Genomic DNA, 20,597 nt, shown 5'->3' on the forward strand with positions numbered 1-20,597 from the left:
GATATAAAGCAAAAAGAAAAGGGGGCTTGAAAATGGAGCACTCCATGACGGACAAAGAATAATTATGGAGCTTGGGGAAGCTGAAAGGGAGGGCCCACATAAAATCCAAGCGTGCACACCTGTAATGCCAGCACTAGGGAAGTGAAGGGGCTTGGCTCGCTCACTAGCTAGTGCGGCTGAATCAGTGAGCTTCAAGTTCAGTGAGAGACCGTGTCTCAAAATAATAGAGGGAGCCAGGTGTGGTGGCACATACTTTTATTCCCAGCCCTGGGGAGGCAGAGGTAGGAGGATCACTGAGTTCTAGGCCAGCCTGGGATTGCAGAGTGAGTTCCAGGCCAAGTGAGGACTAGAGTGAGACCCTACCTTCAGAACAACAAACAAACAAAAACCCATAGACAGAGAGCTATTGAAGACACCCAGCATTAACCTCTGACCTTCACATACAAATACATATGCACAAGCATGCATACACATATACCTTGCACAATACTTTCCCTTTACATACACATGCATACACACAAACATTTACATGTACATACACCATATGAACTAAACACACACACACACACACACACAAAAGAATTATAAAGGAAGGCCAGTGGGTTTGGTACGCATCTGTAATCCCAGCACTTGGGAGGTTGAGGCAGGAGAATAATGATGAGTTTAAGGTCAGTCTGGTCTATATAAGAAGAACCTACTCAAAACATGAAATACAAGGAGCTGGGTAGATGCACAGTTGTTAAAGGAGCTTGCTTGCAAAGCCTGCTGGCCTGGCTTCAATTCCCCAGCCACCTACTTAAGCCACATGCAAAAACTGGTACAAATGTCTGAAGTTTGTTTGCAGTGGAAAGAGGCCCTTGCACAACCATAAACACATACACACACATACACACACATACATACATACATACATAAAATGGAGAATACTAAGAATAATTATGGAAGGAGAATCAGAAACTTTGTTTGGGAGAACTAAAATAGCATCTCATGATGTATTGAGTTTGTATCACAAGAGTTGTTCATTTATATCAGATACACCAGAGATGTTTAGTGAAATATGGTCTAATAGGGGCCATTATATTTGACAGTAGCATGTTGGTGGTGACCTTAGCTAGGTAAATGATAATGGAGTGGTGGGGAGAAGCCACAACCAAATATATTAGACAATAATTGTGATGTAAAATGTACTAATTTTATGTATGTGGCCCAAGAGTCAAGAAGTAATATATTCTGAGTATTATATTTGAAAAAACTTCCAGGCCAGCCGGGCATGGTGGCACACGCCTTTAATCCCAGCAGTACTTGGGAGGCAGAGGTAGGTGGATCACTGTGAGTTTGAGGCCACCCTGAGATTACATAGTGAATTCCAGGTCAGACGGGATTAGAGTGAGGCCCTACTTCGGGAAAAAAAACAAAACAACTTCCAGGCCAGGTGTGGTGTCACCCACCTTTAATTCCAGCACTTGGGAGGCAGAAAAACAAAAACAAAATCAACCAAAAAAATTCTTTAGGGGCTTAGCGCTTGCCTGTGAAGCCTAAGGATCCCCGTTCGAGGCTCGATTCCCCAGAACCCATGTTAGCCAGATGCACAAAGGGGCGCACACGTCTGAAGTTCATTTGCAGTGGCTAGAGGCCCTGGTGCACCCATTCTCTCTCTCTGCCTCTTTCTGTCTCTCTCTGTCATTCTCAAATAAATAAATAAAAATGAACAAAAAAAATTCTTTAACTTTGGCTAATCTTTTTGAATAATTGTCTACAATTTAAAAAAATTAAAAATATTTTGCTTTTATTTTATATATTTAAGCTTAAATCTAGTTTAGTTATTTTTCCTCTAGCTTTTTCTAATTTTTCTCTAGTTGAGTTTTTTTGTTTGTTTGTTTGTTTGTTTTGTTTTTCGAGGCAGGGTTTCACTCTAGCCTAGGCTGACCTGGAATTCACTATGTAATCTCAGGGTGGCCTGGAACTCTTGAGGATCCTACTACCGTGTGCATGCTGGGATTAAAGGCATATGCCACCCTGCCTGGCTCTGTAATTGAGTTTTAATCCTCATCAGTTTTGCTAATGAGAATTTAAAATACTATTTTCATAAACCTTATGTAACTTTTTGCTGTTATTTTCATCTTATCTTAATTTGTTTCTTTATAAGCCTCTTGAGTTTCAGTTCAGCTTTAGTCTGAACATTATGATGATGATTAACATCTCTGCCCTCCCTCCTTTCTAATATATTTCAATCAGTCTTTATTATTTTAATTAAAAGAGCTAGCTTGAACTTATTTTTTCTTTTTTTTTTTTCTTTTGAGGTAGGGTCTCACTCTGGTCCAGGCGGACCTGGAATTAACTCGGTAGTCTCAGGGTGGCCTTGAACTCATGACGATCCTCCTACCTCTGCCTCCTAAGGGCTGGGAGTAAAGGTGTGGGCTTAAGGTTCTTTTCTTTCTTACTTTTTATTTATTTATTTATTTGAAAGCGATGGACAGAGAGAGAGAGAAAGATGCAGATAGACAGAGAGAGAATGGGCACGCCAGGGCCTCCAGCCACTGCAAACAAACTCCAGATGCGTGAGCCCCCTTGTGCATCTGGCTAACATGGGTCCTGGAGAATTGATCCTTGAACTGGGGTCCTTAGGCTTCACAGGCAAGTGCTTAACTGCTAAGCCATCTCTCCATCCCCGATTCTTTTATTTTTTTATTTCATTTTTATTTATTTATTACAGTCAGAGGGAGAGAAGGAGAGAATGAGAATGAGAATGGGTGCGCCAGGGCTTCTAACCACTGCAAACGAACTCCAGGTGCATGCACCACTGTGTGCATCTGGCTTACATGGGTCCTGGGGAATCGAACCTGGGTCCTTTGGCTTCGCAGGCAAACACCTAAACTGCTAAGCCATCTCTCCAACTTTTAAAAAAATATTTATTTTTTTACTTACTTTTTTTTTTTTTTTTCCCCAAGGTAGGGTCTCACTCTAGTTTAGGCTGACTGGAATTCACTGTGTTGTCTCTCACGGTGGCCTCAAATTCACAGCGATCCTCCTACCTCTGTCTCCCAAGTGCTGGGATTAAAGCCGTGTGACACCGTGCCTGTCAAGATTCTTTTAAATGTTGTCATACACAATGCTGTTTACCTGATTGATTCTGTAAACCTTTGCATGATACAGTTAGGGAAGTATCCCCCTCCCTGATTGGGAGTATGTGCTAATTGAATTACTCATTTGGCATAGGTAGAAGTTTTCCCTGTTGGGGAGGCAGGTATGAGTATTTATTATATGTATCTGGTACTTTGAATGCATTATTTGATCTGATCGTTTTATCTCTATTAGAGAATTTGAATACCAGCTCAGAAAATAAATTGTCATCATCAACCGTAGTGCACATCTTCAACTTTTACTGTCCTGTGAAAACTCTCTTGGTGGGGTGGGAGTTAGAGGCAGAATAAAAGGCTGTTCATCTTTGGCTCTTTGTAGTGTATCAAATTTTCTTTTGGAAAGTTACTGAGAACTACCTTTCTGCCATTTTGTTTCCTCTGGCTTTCGGGAACATGTTTGTCTTTCAGAAATGATGTATAACAGCAGGACATCCTCTAATTAGTCTTTGGGAAACAAAAACCCGGGCTGGGCTTTGTTTGCATTGTCCTAGAAAGGACCTGGTGGGAAGTAGACTTACAGCTTCCTACCAAGTCGTTATTTCCCTTTCCAGTTTACTAAATGAAACATCGAGGGAAGCACGTGCCTGTAATTTCAGCATTCAGGAGACCAAGGCAGGAAGAGTACAAGTTTCAGGGCAGCCTGAGCTACCTAGAAGGTCTCAAAAATCCAACAGACTCACCAACTGAGCCAGGGTAGAAAGATGGGAAAGTTAAACTGGTGTGGGAAGAAAAGCATGGGAAAGGAAAATGGCCTGTCTTCCCCAGGCCTCTGGCCTGCCCTTTCTGTTATAACGACAGTACACTTCGGATGCCACTGATAGTAAGACCAGATGACCCCAGGGGAGATACATGATTTCATAAAGATTTTTTGTCACAGACAAACATAGGTTGGAACAAAGTTAATTGTAACTTTAAGTCCTTAGAATTTCCCTCCCTAGACCTAAACAATACCCCTGATAAATCCACCTTACAATTTGGTTCCTACAAGTTACAGTATTAAACAATGTTACAGAGAAGGGAAGGATGCTTTCTTAGAAACTTGTAATGTGGAAATACTAAGACACTTGAACATCATTAACTTTTGGGGAACCCATGCCCACACTCTTTTCCTCAATGACTTTTAAGTCTAGAGAAGCAGATCTTATCAGTGTATTTCTCATTTCCCTGGAGCATTTTTCCTTATTTTTTCTTTTTTAAAAAATTGTTTTTATTTACTTGAGTGGGGGAGAAGAGGGAGAAAGAATGGGTGTGCCAGGTCATTGCAAATGAACTCCAGATGCATGCGCCACCTTGTGCATCTGACTTACTTGGGTCCTGGGGAATTGAACCTAGGTCTTTGGGCTTTGTAGGCAAACACCTTAACCTCTAAGCCATCTCTCCAGCCCATCACCTCCAACTTGGCTTCACCGATCTGCTCTTCCCAGAATTCATTCTAGTGTCTGTGCTCTGCACCCTGGGACTTCTCCAGGTAGAGGTCTCTGAAAGGAAATGCCTCACACTGCAGGGAGAGGCACAGATGGGTTAAGGCTGAAACAACGAGTGGATTATCTGTCTGGCTCAGTTCTGATACAACCAACAAATCAACCAACCAAAATCAAAACAGTGAGGGACTGAGGTGCAGCTCCGTGGTAGAGGTAGAGACGACATGCTGAGCTTTGGTTTTACTCCTAGCTCTGGAAGAAAGAATTCATAAAGCAGACTAACAGAATGAGATTATTCAGAGAGGTTTATGTAAGCCTGGATGGCATCTTTACCTTGTATTTGTATCTATAACTTATACTTCTCCAACTTTCAAAATAAATTTAAGGCAAGGGTTTTAGTTAAAGAAATAATGTTTAGGCTGGATGGTGCCATACACGGGAGGCAGACGTTTGAGGATCACAGTACGTTCAAGGCTAGCCTTAGACTATATAGTGAATTCCAGATCAGCCTGGGCTAGAGTGATACCCTACCTCAACAAACCAAAAAAAATTTTTTTAAATTATAAGTATGTATTAAATTTTGTGTACTTTCTTTGTTTTGTTTTGCTGTGAGATAAGGTCTCATTCTAGTCCAGGCTGACCTGGAATTTACTATGTAGTCTCAGGGTGGCCTCAAACTCATAGTGATCCTCCTACCTCTGCCTCCCGAGCACTGGGATTAAAGGCATGCACCACTGTGCCCTGCTAAATTTTGTGTACTTTTAAAGCTACTTTGTAATAAACAAAAAAAAAATTCTGAGTATGCTCCAGAGGTGAGGTTTCTGTGAGTTATCACCTATGATGAAGAGGACTTTGTGACGAGGAAGCCCTTTCAGTCATCTTTTGCTCTTAGAAGCAACCCCACTCTGCCCTGTAAGAAACGCCAACAAACTCATTGGTTGAAAAAAAAAAAATACTCCTTCATAAGTGACTAGTCAGGGTTTTGATTTTAGTTTATGATCTTTGGAAATGCATTTAAATTGCCTGGATGAACAAATCAATGCTCTAGTCTTAACATTCAGAATAGTAGTCTTTTGGGCAATAAGAAGGGTAATTCATAAGTACAGATTCTAAATTATTAATATCACTACAGTTGGGTAAAGTTGGTACTTAGAACAGAGATTTCTATGAAAAATGCAGCTTTTGACAAAAGTTTATAAATGCTCCTGCATATGCATCAGTATATTGACAAGCCTAGGCCTATGAGTGACTGGTAAAGCATTTGGCCTGACCTACAGAGAGATCTGGCTTTTGCCCCCTGGGTGCTAAGCTACATTACACCAGCTAGCTGTATCTTTTTGTTTAGTGAAGGGACAGACCTAGCCTGGCCGTGGAAGGGTGAGTATTGGTTTCCCAGGAGAATCAGTATGTCATCTTGTGTGGGGCTTTGGGCCTTCAGCTCAACCAACACCGGGTTCAGTTATATGAGCCATGCTTCACAGCTGCACGAAGCAGCCCCAGGAAACAATCTCCATTGTTGTGTCCATGCCACAGTGCCACCTGCCCACATACTGGTGCTGGGAGTGGTGATGCAACCCTTCTCCTATGCCCTAGACACTGCCCCTATACATTTCTTCCTGTGGCTTATTTTGACCTGTATCCTTTTATTTTGATTCAGAGGCTTTCAGTGAGTTTATGCACCTGAAACTGGTTTTAGGAACCCTCCAAGTTTGTAGTTGGTTTCAGAATTGAGACATTGTTTTATTTTTAATTTTTTGTTTATTTTTTATTTATTTATTTGAGAGCAACAGGCAGAGAGAAAGAGGCAGAGAGAGAGAATGGTCACGCCAAGGCCTCCAGCCACTGCAAACAAACTCCAGACGCGTGCGCCCCCTTGTGCATCTGGGGGTCGGAGCAGTTTAGCATGTGGGCTGCACATGCACTGGATCTGGGGATGCACAGTGCGAATCAGAGGGTTAACGTTTCCCTTTGCAGTCTGACCAAAATCAGGCTATTTTTGTCTGCCTGCTTTTTGCCTATTACAGACCCTTGTTCTGGCCCCTTTTCTGTTCCTTTTAAGTTCTTATTCTGACAGTTTAAAAGGGAATGTTATTTATGGGAAGGAGCAAAGCAGAACTGAGGTGGGAAAGGAAGACAGTTGAGGAGCAAATAAAAGTTGTCTTTGCTACTTTTTTTTTTTTTTTTTTTTTTTTTGCTTATTTCAAGGTAGACATCTCACTCTAACTCAGGCTGACTTGGAATTCACTATGTAGTCTCAGGGTGGCCCCAAACTCATGGCAATCCTCCTACCTCTGCCTCCTGAGTGCTGGGATTAAAGGCGTGTGCCACCACACCTGACGGATATACAATTCTTTACAAAACACACAAACAAGTTCTATTTTATACTTAAACTTTTTGTATTTCTTTTTTTAAAAAATATTTTGTGTATTTTTATTTATTTATTTGAGAGTGACAGAGAGAGAACGAGACAGTTAGAGAGAGAGAGAGAGAGAATGGGCGCGCCAGGGTCTCCAGCCACTGCAAACGAACTCCAGACGCATGCGCCCCCTTGTGCATCTGGCTAACATGGGACCTGGGGAACTGAGCCTTGAACCGGGGTCCTTAGGCTTCACAGGCAAGCGCTTAACCACTAAGCCATCTCTCCAGCCCTGTATTTCTTTTAAAATTTATTATAGTTTCCCCACCAGATATTATCCTTGTGTAATATATATATATACACACACACATGCACACATACATTTTTTGGTGGGGTTTCAAAGTAGGGTGTCACTGTGCTACAGGCTGACCTGGAATTCACTATGTAGTCTCAGGGTGGCCTCTATCTCACATAATCTTCCTACCTCTGCCTCCTGAGTGCTAGGATTAAAGGTGTGCGCCACCACACCCAGCCTGTGTAATATATTTTTATGCATTAACATTTTTCATGCATATTGATCATCCTGTCTCTGCAATAAAATATGTATGTAAATGGAATTCTAAAATACCTCCTAGTTATTACATTATAATTATACCTAGTAAGATCACATAAATTTGTTAAAGTGCTAATAATTAAGTAAAAGGAGTTAAAATTAGTGGAGGTACATCTTTTAACGAGATGGCTAACACTTTTTCAATAATGTTCTCCTCCCTCCCTCTCCCCCTTTCTCTCTCTCTCTCTCTCACTGTATGTGTGGTACTAGGCATGGAACCCAAGGCCTTGCGCACAGTGGGCAAGTGCTTTCTGTCCCCCTGAGCTACAACCATACCTCTCCTCCTAATTTTGAGACAAGATCACCTTCCCTCATTGTGCCTTCAATTTGTGATACTCTTGCCTCTGCCTCCTGATTGCTGAAAGTATATGCACATCATCACTTTTTTCTCTTTCAGCAGTATACCAGCTGAGAAATGTCATATATTCTGTCACACACACACTAACTAATGTAATACATACATGAGTACATTTTGGAAATTGGTTCATAAACAATTTTGTTATAAACATTTATTCAAAACGATTCAGTTTTAAGGCCTTTGATCTCTACCCTTTTTGGCAAAACTGTTTTTCTTCCTGAAACCATTCAGATTTGCTTTTATGATAGAAAAGTCTAGCTTCTTTTTTTTTTTTTTTTTGAGGTAGGGTCTCACTCTAGCCCAGGCCGACCTGGAATTCACTGTGTACTCTCAGGCTGGCTTTGAACTCATGGCAGTCTTCCTTCCACTGCCTCCCAAGTGCCAGGATTAAAGGGCCTGTGCTCACATACACCTTTTAATACATAGCCATTACACGGTAGATGCCCCGTATATGAATGACTAATCATAAACTTTTGTAGTTGGATTTTCAGCTGACGGATGAGAGTAATACTAATGGGATTCACTGCAGAGGAAGACTAATTAATGAAACTCTATACTTCAAAGTGTGGTGCCGTTGATCTGCCTTCAGTCCCTGGAGTGGTGTCAGGAGAAGTGACACAAAGCAGAAAAGAACTAGCTGCTTGGACATTGTTGGAGTTTCTTATTTAAGTCAGAGACCCATACTGGTGTACTAGCGTTTGTTTGCTAGAACTCAACTGACCACATGTTGATACTGCACTCAGATAGATGTCTTTTGAAGTATTTGTATGTTTTACTGACCAGTATGTTTTTGTTTCTGTGTTTACAGGTATTCTCTGAAACCAAATGATCAAATCTTAGCTGAAGACAAGCACAAGGAATTGTAAGTTCATTAAACCCTAGGTTGTATACATTTCACTTATTCTATGAAGTAGACGGGTATAAGCAACCTGATTTTTAAAATTACATAAAATACCAAGATGTGGGCTGGAGAGATGACTTAGCGGTTAAGCGCTTTCCTGTGAAGCCTAAGAACCCTGGTTCAAGGCTCGATTCCCCAGGGCCCACGTTAGCCAGATACACAAGGGGGCGCATGCATCTGGCGTTCGTTTGCAGTGGCTGGAGGCCCTGGTGCGCCCAGTCTCTTACTGTCTCTTTCTCTGTCTTTCTTTCTGCCTTTTTCTCTGTCGCTCTCAAATAAACAAATAAAAATCAATAACAACATTAAAAAATATAAAGATGTAAGTAACACTGTGGCCGTAATCATAGCAGTATCACTACCTAATTTATGCCAGCTAAGTTTTGTACAGAGAATTATTGTTCCTGTATGCACATTAAAATATGCTGCATTGAAAAAAAAAATGCTGGGCGTGGTGGTGCACACCTTTAGTCCCAGCACTTTGGAGGTTGCAGTAGGAGGATCACTGTGAGTTCAAGGCCACCCTGAGATTACATAATGAATTCCAGGTCAGCCTGAGCTAGAGTGAGATCCTACCTCTACCCACCCCCCAAAAATGCTGCATTGAACTTGATCATAACAACATAAGTTTGAGAAATATTTTCTTTCCCTCTCACTGTTCACTTTGTGGTTTTTATTTTGGTGCCTCCCTAACATATGCTAAAGATAAAGAAATATAGCTTTGAGTCTTTTGGTACTTTATGAAAAATTAAAAGCTTTTGCAGTATTTAGTATAAAGTAAAATGATTTATAAAGTGTTAATACAATTTTGTCATTGAATTTCTTCTAAGGTCCTATTTTTTTTTTTACTTTAGAAAAACAACTTTATAAAGAATGCTAGGATATTTGACAGGTTTCTACTGAGAAGTAGTATTTAAAATTATCATATGACACGACTTACCAGTATTTTTAGTCAAAATGATATAGGTTTGGGAATTTTTACATTTGTGTCAGCCTTTTGAGTATTTTACATTACCTGATGAGGGAAGACTTCAAAAATATTTTTTTATAGTTTCTATTTCCTAGCTAGTCTATCCACTTCCTCTCCATTGTCTAGTAAGAAAAATGCTAATAATGTTAGGTATTTTATAAATGTCTAATGCTAGATCATACTTTTAGGTTTCACTGTATTTATTATTATTATATTATTATTATTATTATTATTATTATTATTATTATTATTATTATTTGGCTTTTTGAGGTAGGGTCTCATGCTAGCCCAGGCTGACCTGGAATTCACTATATAGTGAATGCATATGTGCCAGGGTTTCTAGCCTCTGCAAACGAATCCTTGATGCATACATCACTTTGTGTGTCTGCCTTCACGTGGGTACTGGGGAATCCAACTTGGGTCATTGGGCTTTGCAGGCAAGCGCCTTAACCGTTGAGCCATCTCTCCAGCCCATAATTTTTTTTTTTTAATTTTTAAAATTTTTATTTATTTATTTGAGAGCGACAGACAGAGAGAGAAAGAGAGAATGGGTGCTCCAAGGCTTCCAGCCACTGCAAACGAACTCCAGACGCGGGAGCCCACTTATGCATCTAGCTAACGTGGGACCTGGAGAATCGAACCGGGGATCTTAGACTTCACAGGCATGCATCTTAATCGCTAAGACATGTCTCCAGCTTTCTTTCTTTTTTTGAGTCAGGGTTTCACTCTAGCTCAGGCTGACCTGGAATTCACTGTGTAGTCTCAAGGTGGCCTCGAACTCATGGCAATTCTGCTACCTCTATCTCCCGAGTGCTGGGATTACAGGCAGGCTGTCATGACCACCTGACCAAACTCTTTTTTTTTCCAGATACTCAAGAGATTATTTCATCTAAAAGGACAGCATCTTAATAAGAAATTGAGAAACAAAGCAGAAGAAAAAGCCTATTATCAAAAGCAGTCAGTGAATGTATATGATCACAACCATATTATAATCCTGTTTGTTTTATTTTGAGTTATCTTAATCACATGAAATTTTAGAGGATAGTTTGAACTGTTGATGAATAGAAATGTGGTATTTTCAACAGACTTTTTCTTTGAGTTTGGTTTATTATGACTTGTGATGCTAGCTCCCCCTGTAGAACTTCATTAATATTGCAACTTAGTTTTTCAATAATAAAACAAACCCACAAAATATTATCTAAAGTATATTATCAAATGTCCTCAGTGGAGTGGGAGATAGAAGAAAGGGTTGGAGACACCAGAAAGTAACGGAGGGGGATAGAAATTAGTGGGAAGAAAATATGATCACAACACATTGTGTGTGTATATATGAAAACTGTCATTAAAAAGTTTAAAATTGGGCTGGAGAGATGGCTTAGCGGTTAAGCGCTTGCCTGTGAAGCCTAAGGACCCCGGTTCGAGGCTCGGTTCCCCAAGTCCTACGTTAGCCAGATGCACAAGGGGGCGCACGCGTCTGGAATTCGTTTGCAGTGGCTGGAAGCCCTGGCAAGCCCATTCTCTCTCTCTCCCTCTATCTGTCTTTCTCTCTATGTCTGTCGCTCTCAAATAAATAAATAAAAAATGAACAAAAAAATTTTAAAAAAAAGTTTAAAATTGTAAAACTTTTTGTATTATATGCTAATCACTTATAAATGGTGTGGTTTTTATATTTTAAAATTTATTTATTAATTTATTTATTTGAGAAAGAGAGACAGATGCAGACAGGGTGGCTGAGTATGGGTGCCCCAGGGCCTCCTGCCACTGTAAACAAACTCCAGACGCATGCACCATTATGCATCTGGCTTTCCATGGGTACTGGGGAATCTAACCTGGGTCATCAGGCTTTGCAAGAAAGTGCCTTTAATTACTGAGCCATCTGTCCAGCCCCAGTAATACATAAACCTGTGAAATAGAATGAACAGTTTATAAAATACTTTTATTTGCAAGCAAGCAGAGAGAGACAGACATACCAGTGTCTCTTGCTGCTGCAAATAAATTCCAGATGTTTGTATTACTTTGTGCATCTGGCTTTGTGTAAGTATTGAGGAATTGAACCCAGGCCTATAGGCATTGCATAGCAAGTACCACAGAGCCATCTCCCCAGCCAACGTATTTAAAAGTACATATTTTTATTTATTTGCAAGCAGAGAAAGATAGAGGAAAGAAATACAGAAAGAGATTGGGCACTCCAGGGCTTCCAGCTGCTGCAAATGAACTCCAGATACATGAACCATTTTGTACACATGGCTTTACGTGGGTACTGGGGAATCGAACCTGGTTCAATAGGCTTTGAAGGCAAGAACCTTAACCATTGAGCCATTTCTCCAGCCCAGAATTAAAAACCTTTATTTATTTAAAAGAGAGAGAAATAGGCAGGTAGAGAGAGAGAAAGAGAGAATGGGTGCACCAGGACCTCTAGCCACAACGAATGAACTCCAGATGTATGCACCCCCTTATGCATCTGGCTTACATGTGTCCTGGGGAATTGAACCTGGGTTCTTTGGCCTCACAGGCAAGTGCCTTACCCACTAAGCTATCTGCCTAGTCACATGATTTTTTTTTTTTTTTTTTTTTGAGATAGGGTCTCACTGTAGTCCAGGGTGACCTGGAATTCATTATGTAGTCTCAGGATGGCCTTGAGCTCACAGCATTCTGCCTACCTTGGCCTCCCAAGTGCTGGGACTAATGGCGTGCACTACCATACCTGACTCAGCCCACATGTTTTTTTTTCTGTTTATTTTAATTTTCACAATTTTTATTAACATTTTCCATAATTATAAAAAATATCCCATGGTAATACCTCCCCCTGCCTCACTTTCCCCTTTGAAATTCCATTCTTTATCATACTACCTCCCCATCTCAATCATTGTAATTACATATATACAATACCAACCTATTAAGTATCCTCCTCCCTTCCTTTCTCTTCCCTTTATGTCCCCTTTTTACCTTACTGGCCTCTGCTACTAAGTATTTTCCTTCTCACGCAGAAACCCAATCATCTGTAGCTAGGATCCACATATGAGAGAGAACATGTGGCGCTTGGCTTTCTGGGCCTGGGTTACCTCACTTAGTATAATCCTTTCCAGATCCATCCATTTCTCTGCAAATTTCATAACTTCATTTTTCTTTACCGCTGAGTAGAACTCCATTGTATAAATGTGCCACATCTTCATTATCCACTCATCAGTTGAGGGACATCTAGGCTGGTTCCATTTCCCGGCTATTATAAATTGAGCATCAATAAACATGGTGGAGCACGTATATCTAAGGAAATGAGATGAGTCCTTAGGATATATGCCTAGGAGTGCTATAGCTGGGTCATATGGAAGATCAGTCTTTAGCTATTTTAGGAACCTCCACAATGATTTCCAGAATGGCTGGACCAGATTGCATTCCCACCAGCAGTGTAGAAGGGTTCCTCTTTTCCACATCCCCGCCAGCATTTATGATCATTTGTTTTCATGATGGTGGCCAATCTGACAGGAGTGAGATGGAATCTCACTGTAGTTTTAATCTGCATTTCCCTGATGACTAGTGACATAGAACATCTTTTTAGATGCTTATATGCCATTTGTATTTCTTCCTTTGAGAATACAGTCCACATGTTTTTGTAAGAGGGGATGATTGTGTTATGTCAAGACTTGAAAGGGTATGTGAAAAGTTATGTGAATTCATGGAAATTTTTTTTGCCTCAATATAATTATATGGCTCCTTAATTTTGTCATGAGCACCAAGCAGGATGGTTAAAAATGAAAGGAATAAAATTAGTTATTATTGTTGAGTCCCAGGGTAGGAGAAAAGAATATATAATACAGGCAGAAGTAGAGGATTGCTGTGAGTTCGAGGCCAGCCTGAGACTACATAGTGAATTCCAGGTCAGCCTGAGCTAAAGTCGGGGGAAAAAAAAATCAAAATAAACCAAAAGTATATAGTAAAAAATGGAAGTATCCGATCACTGGGTTATACCCCTTGTCACATCTTATTGGTCCACTGCCTTTTCCATTTTATCGAACTGTACTTATTTTCTCAGTGTGTGCATCATATAAACGTACTGAAGTTTGAGTTTGGTGCTTTTTCAATTAAAGGAGTTTTAAATTTTATTTTCTAAGAATGGATTTTTTAATTGAATGCAGGTTGAGAAAGCTTCAGGAAATAGAACACATAATGGTTAGGTATTGCATCCTTTTTTTGTCAAAGACAGTTAGAAGTAGTGGTAATATTTCTTCCTTTGAATAAGAGCATAGAAAGCAGACTTGTTCAAGGTCACAGAGACTGAGTCATTCTTGTCTTGAGAACAATTGTAAGTCAATAGTCTCTTCCCTTTTCTTCTTCCTTAACTTTACACTGTAATTGTAAGGAAATTCATGTAAATGGTCTAACTGTGCATTATTTACATTTGACCTGTTACAGTCTTTTACACTAAAATCTAAAAATGTGGCCCTGTTTTCTTCAGGCTTAAAAGACCCGCCTGCATGGTGAAGCTGAGGGAATGTCATGTGATCTTCACTCTCCAGCTCTGGCATCTATTTTGTGGTCTGCTCAGCATGTCCCTCCTGCCCATGCATGTGTCCACACAACTTCTCCTTTAAAAACTTCCTCTCTATGGCACCCACTCTTCTTCTAGAGTAAATTTCTTTTCAGGATTCAGATCTTTGCCCAGACTTTACATTAGGAGAATCAGTTTCTTTTATAAGTTGGTTCTCTTTTGTTTCCTAGATTAGGAGCTAGCTCAAGGTATCTTCGTGACTTTAGGGCTTGGCAGTATGCTCACTATATTTTTAAGTTTCTTTATGTTTTAATTTTTATTTATTTGAGAGAGTGAGAAAGAGGCAAACAGAGGAAGAGAGAAAGAGAGAGAGAGAGAATGGGTGTGCCAGGGCATCCAGCCATTGTAAATGGGAACTTCAGATGCATGTGTCACCTTGTGCGTCTGGCTTATGTGGGTCCATGGGTTATCAAATCTGGGTACTTTGGCTTTGAAGGCAAGCAGCTTAACTGTTAAGCCATCTCTCCAACCCGCTCAGTATGTATTTTATGGATAACTATCATGTTTAAATGTCTACAGCCCTATTAACTCTTCATCTTTCCATAATTCCTTCTTGGAATGTTATCGTAGTTCCTCACGTGATCAGACTGCTTCTCGTCTTATCCCTTCTCATGTTCAGACTGCTCATTCATTTTTTTTAATTTTTATTATATCATTGTTTAATGTTCAGGAATATCATTCTAAACTAAAAGCATTATTAGTAACATCACAGGCTTATTCCAATATTTATTTTGGAGACAGGGTCTCAAACTCCCTATAAGTGGAGGATGACCTTGAATTCTTGACCCTCTGGCTTCCACCTCTTGAGTGATGCAATTAAGGGCATATGGCACCACTCCTGGTTTATAAAGCACTGAGGACTGAACCCAGGGTTTTGTCTTGCTGGGCTGCTTATTCTTTAAATATCCTATGGTCTTTAGTTTCTTCCCTACTTATTGTCTGCCCTTCTGAAGCACAAATTGGTCCCACACTTTAATATGTTATTAAGACATTTTTTGGAGCCAGTTGTGATGTCTTATGCCTGTACACCTTGTACTTGGGAGTCCGAGGCAGGAGGAGTGCCATAAATTCAAGGCCAACCTGGGCTGCAGAGTGAGACAGTCTCAGTAAACCAATCTACCAAACAAAAAGTACTCCAGCTGTTCCTCGTGGATAAACCTCAAGCAAGCTTTTGGAAGCTTTAGATAATGGGAACCTGGTTTTCTCCTTTAGTGATACCCTTGCCACCTCTCCTTCAGTGGTAACCCTGCCATCTCTTCTTCAGTGCCAACCCTACCATCTCTCCTTCAGTGATAACCCTGCCACCTCTCCTTCAGTTCCAACCCTAACATCTGTCCTTCAGGGATAACCCTGCCATCAAATTTCTTCTGCTTAGCCAGTAAGATTTCAGTGCTTGTGGTGGGGTTTGTTTCTTTGCATCTGTTATTGTACCCCTCATCAATCTCATCTTCTTGGTAACTACAGAATTCAGTTGTTTACACCTGAAGGCTTTCTGTTCCACCCTAATAAGTTTGCTTCTGTTGTACTGTAATTTGTCTAGGAGTCCTCCATATTAATTAGATTAACCTTCTTGCAGCTTGTAACTAATTCATATCCAGTTTTACAGGGTATAGCACATAGGTTTGCTCACTGAATGCTGTTGAATTGGATTCAGTGCTTGTGTATTATGGAATGCATACTACTTGGATTGAAAGTTAGGTTTTTTTTTTTTGTAAAAGAAGGGTCTTACCTAAGCTGACCTGGAACTCATTTTATAGCCCAGGCTGGCCTTGAACTCAAAACTGTCTTCCTATCTAATCTTTTAGAGTGCAGGCCCCTTAGAGATTTGTAGATTTCCTTATTTGATGATAAACTGTGTCGGGCAGAATTTACTAAAATGCTCAGGGTTACCCTGCAGTACAGTGGCAGGTCATATACTAAAGGAATCTAGGTCTCCTCTTGCACAGACTGGAATGTTCTTTCTGCCATGATGTGTGCTTGTTCTAAATATACCTTATTTATGTTGTTAGTGAGCCTCTGAAAGACCTATTTCCCCAGAACATAGAAGAGAACATCCAAAGTGGATATTAAAACCTTCTGTCTCAAATGCTTTTTCATTTATGAGTTGACTTTCAAAAACTATAGAGAATTCTGGGCATGGTGGTACATACCTTTAAACCAGGCACTAAAGTGAAGCCCTACCTTGAAAAAAAACACCCACAGCTGGGTGTGGGCACACGCCTTTAATCCCAGCACTTGGAAAGCAGAGGTAGGAGGATTGCCATGAGTTTCAGGCCATCCTGAGACTACATAATGAATTCCAGGTCAGCCTGAGCTAGGGTGAGACCCTACCTCGAACCCCCCCAAAAAAGAAAGAACCCCCCTCCAAAAAAAGAAAGAAAGACACACACACACACAAACTGGGGAAGAGGTGGATGAAGATTAGTTCTTACTACCAATTTTAAGAGTAAAACATTTGGGGCTGGAGAGATGGCTTAGCAGTTAAGCGCTTGCCTGTGAAGCGTAAGGACTCCGGTTCGAGGCTCGGTTCCCCAGGTCCCACGTTAGCCAGATGCACAAGGGGACGCACGCGTCTGGAGTTCGTTTGCACAGGCTGGAAGCCCTGGCGCGCCCATTCTCTCTCTCTCCCTCTATCTGTCTTTCTCTCTGTGTCTGTCGCTCTCAAATAAATAAATAAATAAAAATATTTAAAAAAAAGAATAAAACATTTGAAAAAAAAAGAGAATAAAACATTTGAAAAATAATTAAAGCCCATTCCTATTCACATTCTACACTATCTATAAAATACAGCTATCCAAATTTCTGTTTTTATTTTGTCATCTCTTTTTTAAAATCTTTTTTTAATATATGCATAAACTTCTCAATCCCAATAATTGGATTATTGCTTTGTAATCTTAATGACTCAAATGGTATCTGTTGTAGTCAGCTCCATGTTGTTGAGATGAATCTCAAACCAGACTCAGTTTATGGGAGGAAGGGATTTATTGCAAGCTTACAGACCCAGGAGATGTTCCATTAGTGGATCTTCCAAGCAAAGAGAAACCACCAACAGCCAAGCATTACAAACAAGCATAAATTGCCAGAGGTCAAACTGCTCTCTTTCATATCTTTGAGCTAGAAATCAAGATCTACCTACAAACGCACCTTAGAGCCGGACCCCAGGATTCACCCCCCAGTGACAGCCAGACAGCTAGGGATCTAAGTCACAAATTCAATTTGAATCAAACACCTAAGTCTATGGGACTATACCTTTACACTATCATATTCAAACTACTACAGTATCCTATACATAATCCAACTTACTTTATTTTGGGGATTTTTTTTTAAAATTTTTATTTACTTATTTATTTGAGAGCGACAGACTCAGAGAGAAAGACAGATAGAGGGAGAGAGAGAATGGGCTTGCCAGGGCTTCCAGCCACTGCAAGCGAACTCCAGATGTGTGCGCCCCCTTGTGCATCTGGCTAACGTGGGACCTGGGGAACTGAGCCTCGAACCGGGGTCCTTAGGCTTCCCAGGCAAGCGCTTAACCGCTAAGCCATCTCTCCAGCCCAATTTTTTTTTTTTTTTTGAGTCTTTGTTTTTCTTTAGCCTTTGCTACTTGGAACTCACTTTGTTGCCCAGGCTGGCCTCAGATTCATAATGACCCTCTTCCTTCAGCCTCCTGACTGCTGGGGTTAAAGCATGAGTCACCATGCTTTGTTTTCCCTCTCTCTCTATCTATATATCTCACACACACATAGTTTTGTAATGTCCATTTGTATATTCTTCTGTATGGGAGATTATATCACACTATATTCATCCTCCTGCTAAGAGCTTACTCCTGATTTTGCTCCATTGTTATTTTCTTACTTTTAATTGTACTTAAACCTGTTCTTGTTCTTGTATTCCTTTTCTTGGTTCTATTGCGTCCTTTACTTTGGTAACTTTCATATTAGACTAAATCTCCAAATGTCAAGTGATTTTTAGATTTCTTTTTTCAAATTCTAGAAGACACTGAGAAACTTTCTTATATGTTGGCAAAACTTAGTATTGGAATGTCCTCATTAGAGAATAATACAGTTCACATTAATGAGTCTTTTCTTGCACAAGATGGTGCGTGTACCTGTAGCTCATTTGCAGTGGCTGGAGACCCTGGCGTCCTCATATTCTCTCTCTCTCTCTCTCTCTCTTGTTTTCAAATAAATAAATAAATAGATAGATAGATAAATAAATAAAAGTATTTTAAAAAGTATAGATGCAAAGCCCCTATTTTAGGGAATTTCTGTGGTGGTTCAACAGTTGAATCAGATTGCTGCTTCTTGTACCTTCCCTTTCTTCTTCCCCTTTATTCTATGGCTTTTGATTTTATTTTTATTCTTTAAATGTACTTGTTTAGCTGTCATTTTTTCTGTTGCTGTAAAAATTCAACCTATTGACATTTTTAACAAAAATTGTTTTGTGATCTGGGTGTGGTGCCACATGCCTTTAATCCCAGCACTTAGGAGCCAGAGAATTGCTGAGTTGGAGGTCAGCCTAAGACTACATAGTGAGCTCCAGGCCGGCCTATCTAGGGCTGGAGTGAGACCTTATCTCAGGGCCCGGGAGAGTGCAAAGAACAGATAAAATTTGCTTCTGTTTTATGCTAAGGTAAAAGTTAATTATCAGAATTGCTAAAAGAATTATAAAAAACACATTCATTTTCCAAGTTGAGATGCTTAATTCATTGACATTAGGGAAAAGGAAAATGGGGTGGAGGGCTATGTTTGTGGGAGCAGCAGTCAGTTATTGTGGGGAGGCAGTGCCTCTGGGCATAACGTCCCAATCTGTGGCTGTTACAATCTTTCTACCCCCTCTTCTGCAAAATTCCTTGAACTTATCAACAACTTAAAATAATACTGTAACCCTTGTTCAGCTTTTGTTTTTGTTTTTAATTTATTTTTATTTATTTATTTGAGAGAGAGATACAGAAACAGGCCAGGAAAGGGGGGGGGGGGAGATTGGCCATGCCAGGGCCTCCAGCCACTGCAAACGAGCTCCAAATGTGTGCATCCTCTTGTGCATCTGGCTTACGTAGGTCCTGGAGAGTCAAACCTGGGTCCTTTGGCTTTGTAGGCAGACGCCTTAACTGCTAAGCCATCCCTCCAGCCCCCTTGTTCAGTTTTCAAGTGTAGTTTTGCTTGATAATCAAGCTACATTTCATTATTCATCTGTGATGTTTTATAACTGATTTTCTCCCAATAGTTAGTTTTTCAAAGAATCATTAAGTAAGGGAAATGTGGAAAATTATTTTTAAATACAGGCTATTCCCACCAGATGGTGCTATTTTACTAATTTTATCTGTGACACTAAGTATAACGAATTAATGTAGAACTTTTAAGAAGCATGTAGAAAATATAGAATTATTTGAGCATAATTTCTTTTGGGCAGATATTGTCAATAAAAGGAAGCATTCAAATATTATAAATTTGTGTTGAATTCTATATGTATATTTGAATAGTGATAACAATAATTATTATAGATATTGTCAAAGAGCCTTGTTTAAACCATCCTATTTCTTTCCAGGTAGGGTGTCACTCTAGTCCACGCTCACCTAGAATTCACTAGTAGTCTCAAGGTGCCTCCAAGCTCATGGCAATCCTCCTACCTCTGCCTCCCAAGAGCTGGGATTAGGCATATACCACAAACTTCATTTGTTTAAAACAAAACTTTATCTATTTATTTGCAAGGAGAGAGAGATAGAGAGGGAAAGGGAAAGAATGGTCACACCACCACCTCCTGCCACTGCAAACAAGTTCCAGGTGTTTGTACATCTGGCTTTATTGTGGGTACTGGAAATTGAACTCCAGACTATCAGATTTTGCAAGCAAGCACCCTTAACCACTCAGCTGTCTCTTCAGCCCCAGACTTCATTTTTTGTTTCTTTTTATTTATTTATTTGACAGAAAAGTAGGGAGAGAGAGAATGGATGTGCCAGGGCCTCCAGCCACTGCAAACGAACTCCACACACGTGCGTCCCTTGTGCATCTGGTTTATGTAGGTCCTGGGGAATTGAACCTGGATCTTTTGGCTTTGTAGGCAAATCCCTTAACCACTAAGCCATCCCTCCACCCCTTGTTTCTATTTTTTGTGAGACAGGATTGAATGTATCCTAGGCCAATTTTGAGCTTGCTATATAGCTGAGAATGACCTTGAACTCCTGATCATTTTACCTTCACCTTCCAAGTGCTGGGATTATAAGCATGGGACATTTTATGGTATGTGCCTGTATGTATGCATGTTTGTATGTGTAGACACTGTGTGTTTGCTTGTGGAG

The 20,597-nt window shown here is 40.2% G+C and overlaps 1 protein-coding gene across 2 annotated transcripts in view; it reads left to right on the top strand.

Moving 5' to 3' along the window:
- Adk (adenosine kinase) overlaps positions 1-20,597 on the top strand; it is a 486,906-nt gene that overhangs the window by 82,289 nt on the left and 384,020 nt on the right. For both annotated transcript variants that reach the window (XM_004657950.3, XM_045137840.1), the window contains exon 3: positions 8,697-8,750. In XM_004657950.3, the coding sequence (XP_004658007.1) occupies positions 8,697-8,750 (54 nt within the window). The remainder of the gene's footprint in view (positions 1-8,696; positions 8,751-20,597) is intronic.

The sequence above is a fragment of the Jaculus jaculus genome, chromosome 18 (genome assembly GCF_020740685.1).
Source record: "Jaculus jaculus isolate mJacJac1 chromosome 18, mJacJac1.mat.Y.cur, whole genome shotgun sequence".
In the NCBI taxonomy this organism is placed as follows: domain Eukaryota; kingdom Metazoa; phylum Chordata; class Mammalia; order Rodentia; family Dipodidae; genus Jaculus; species Jaculus jaculus.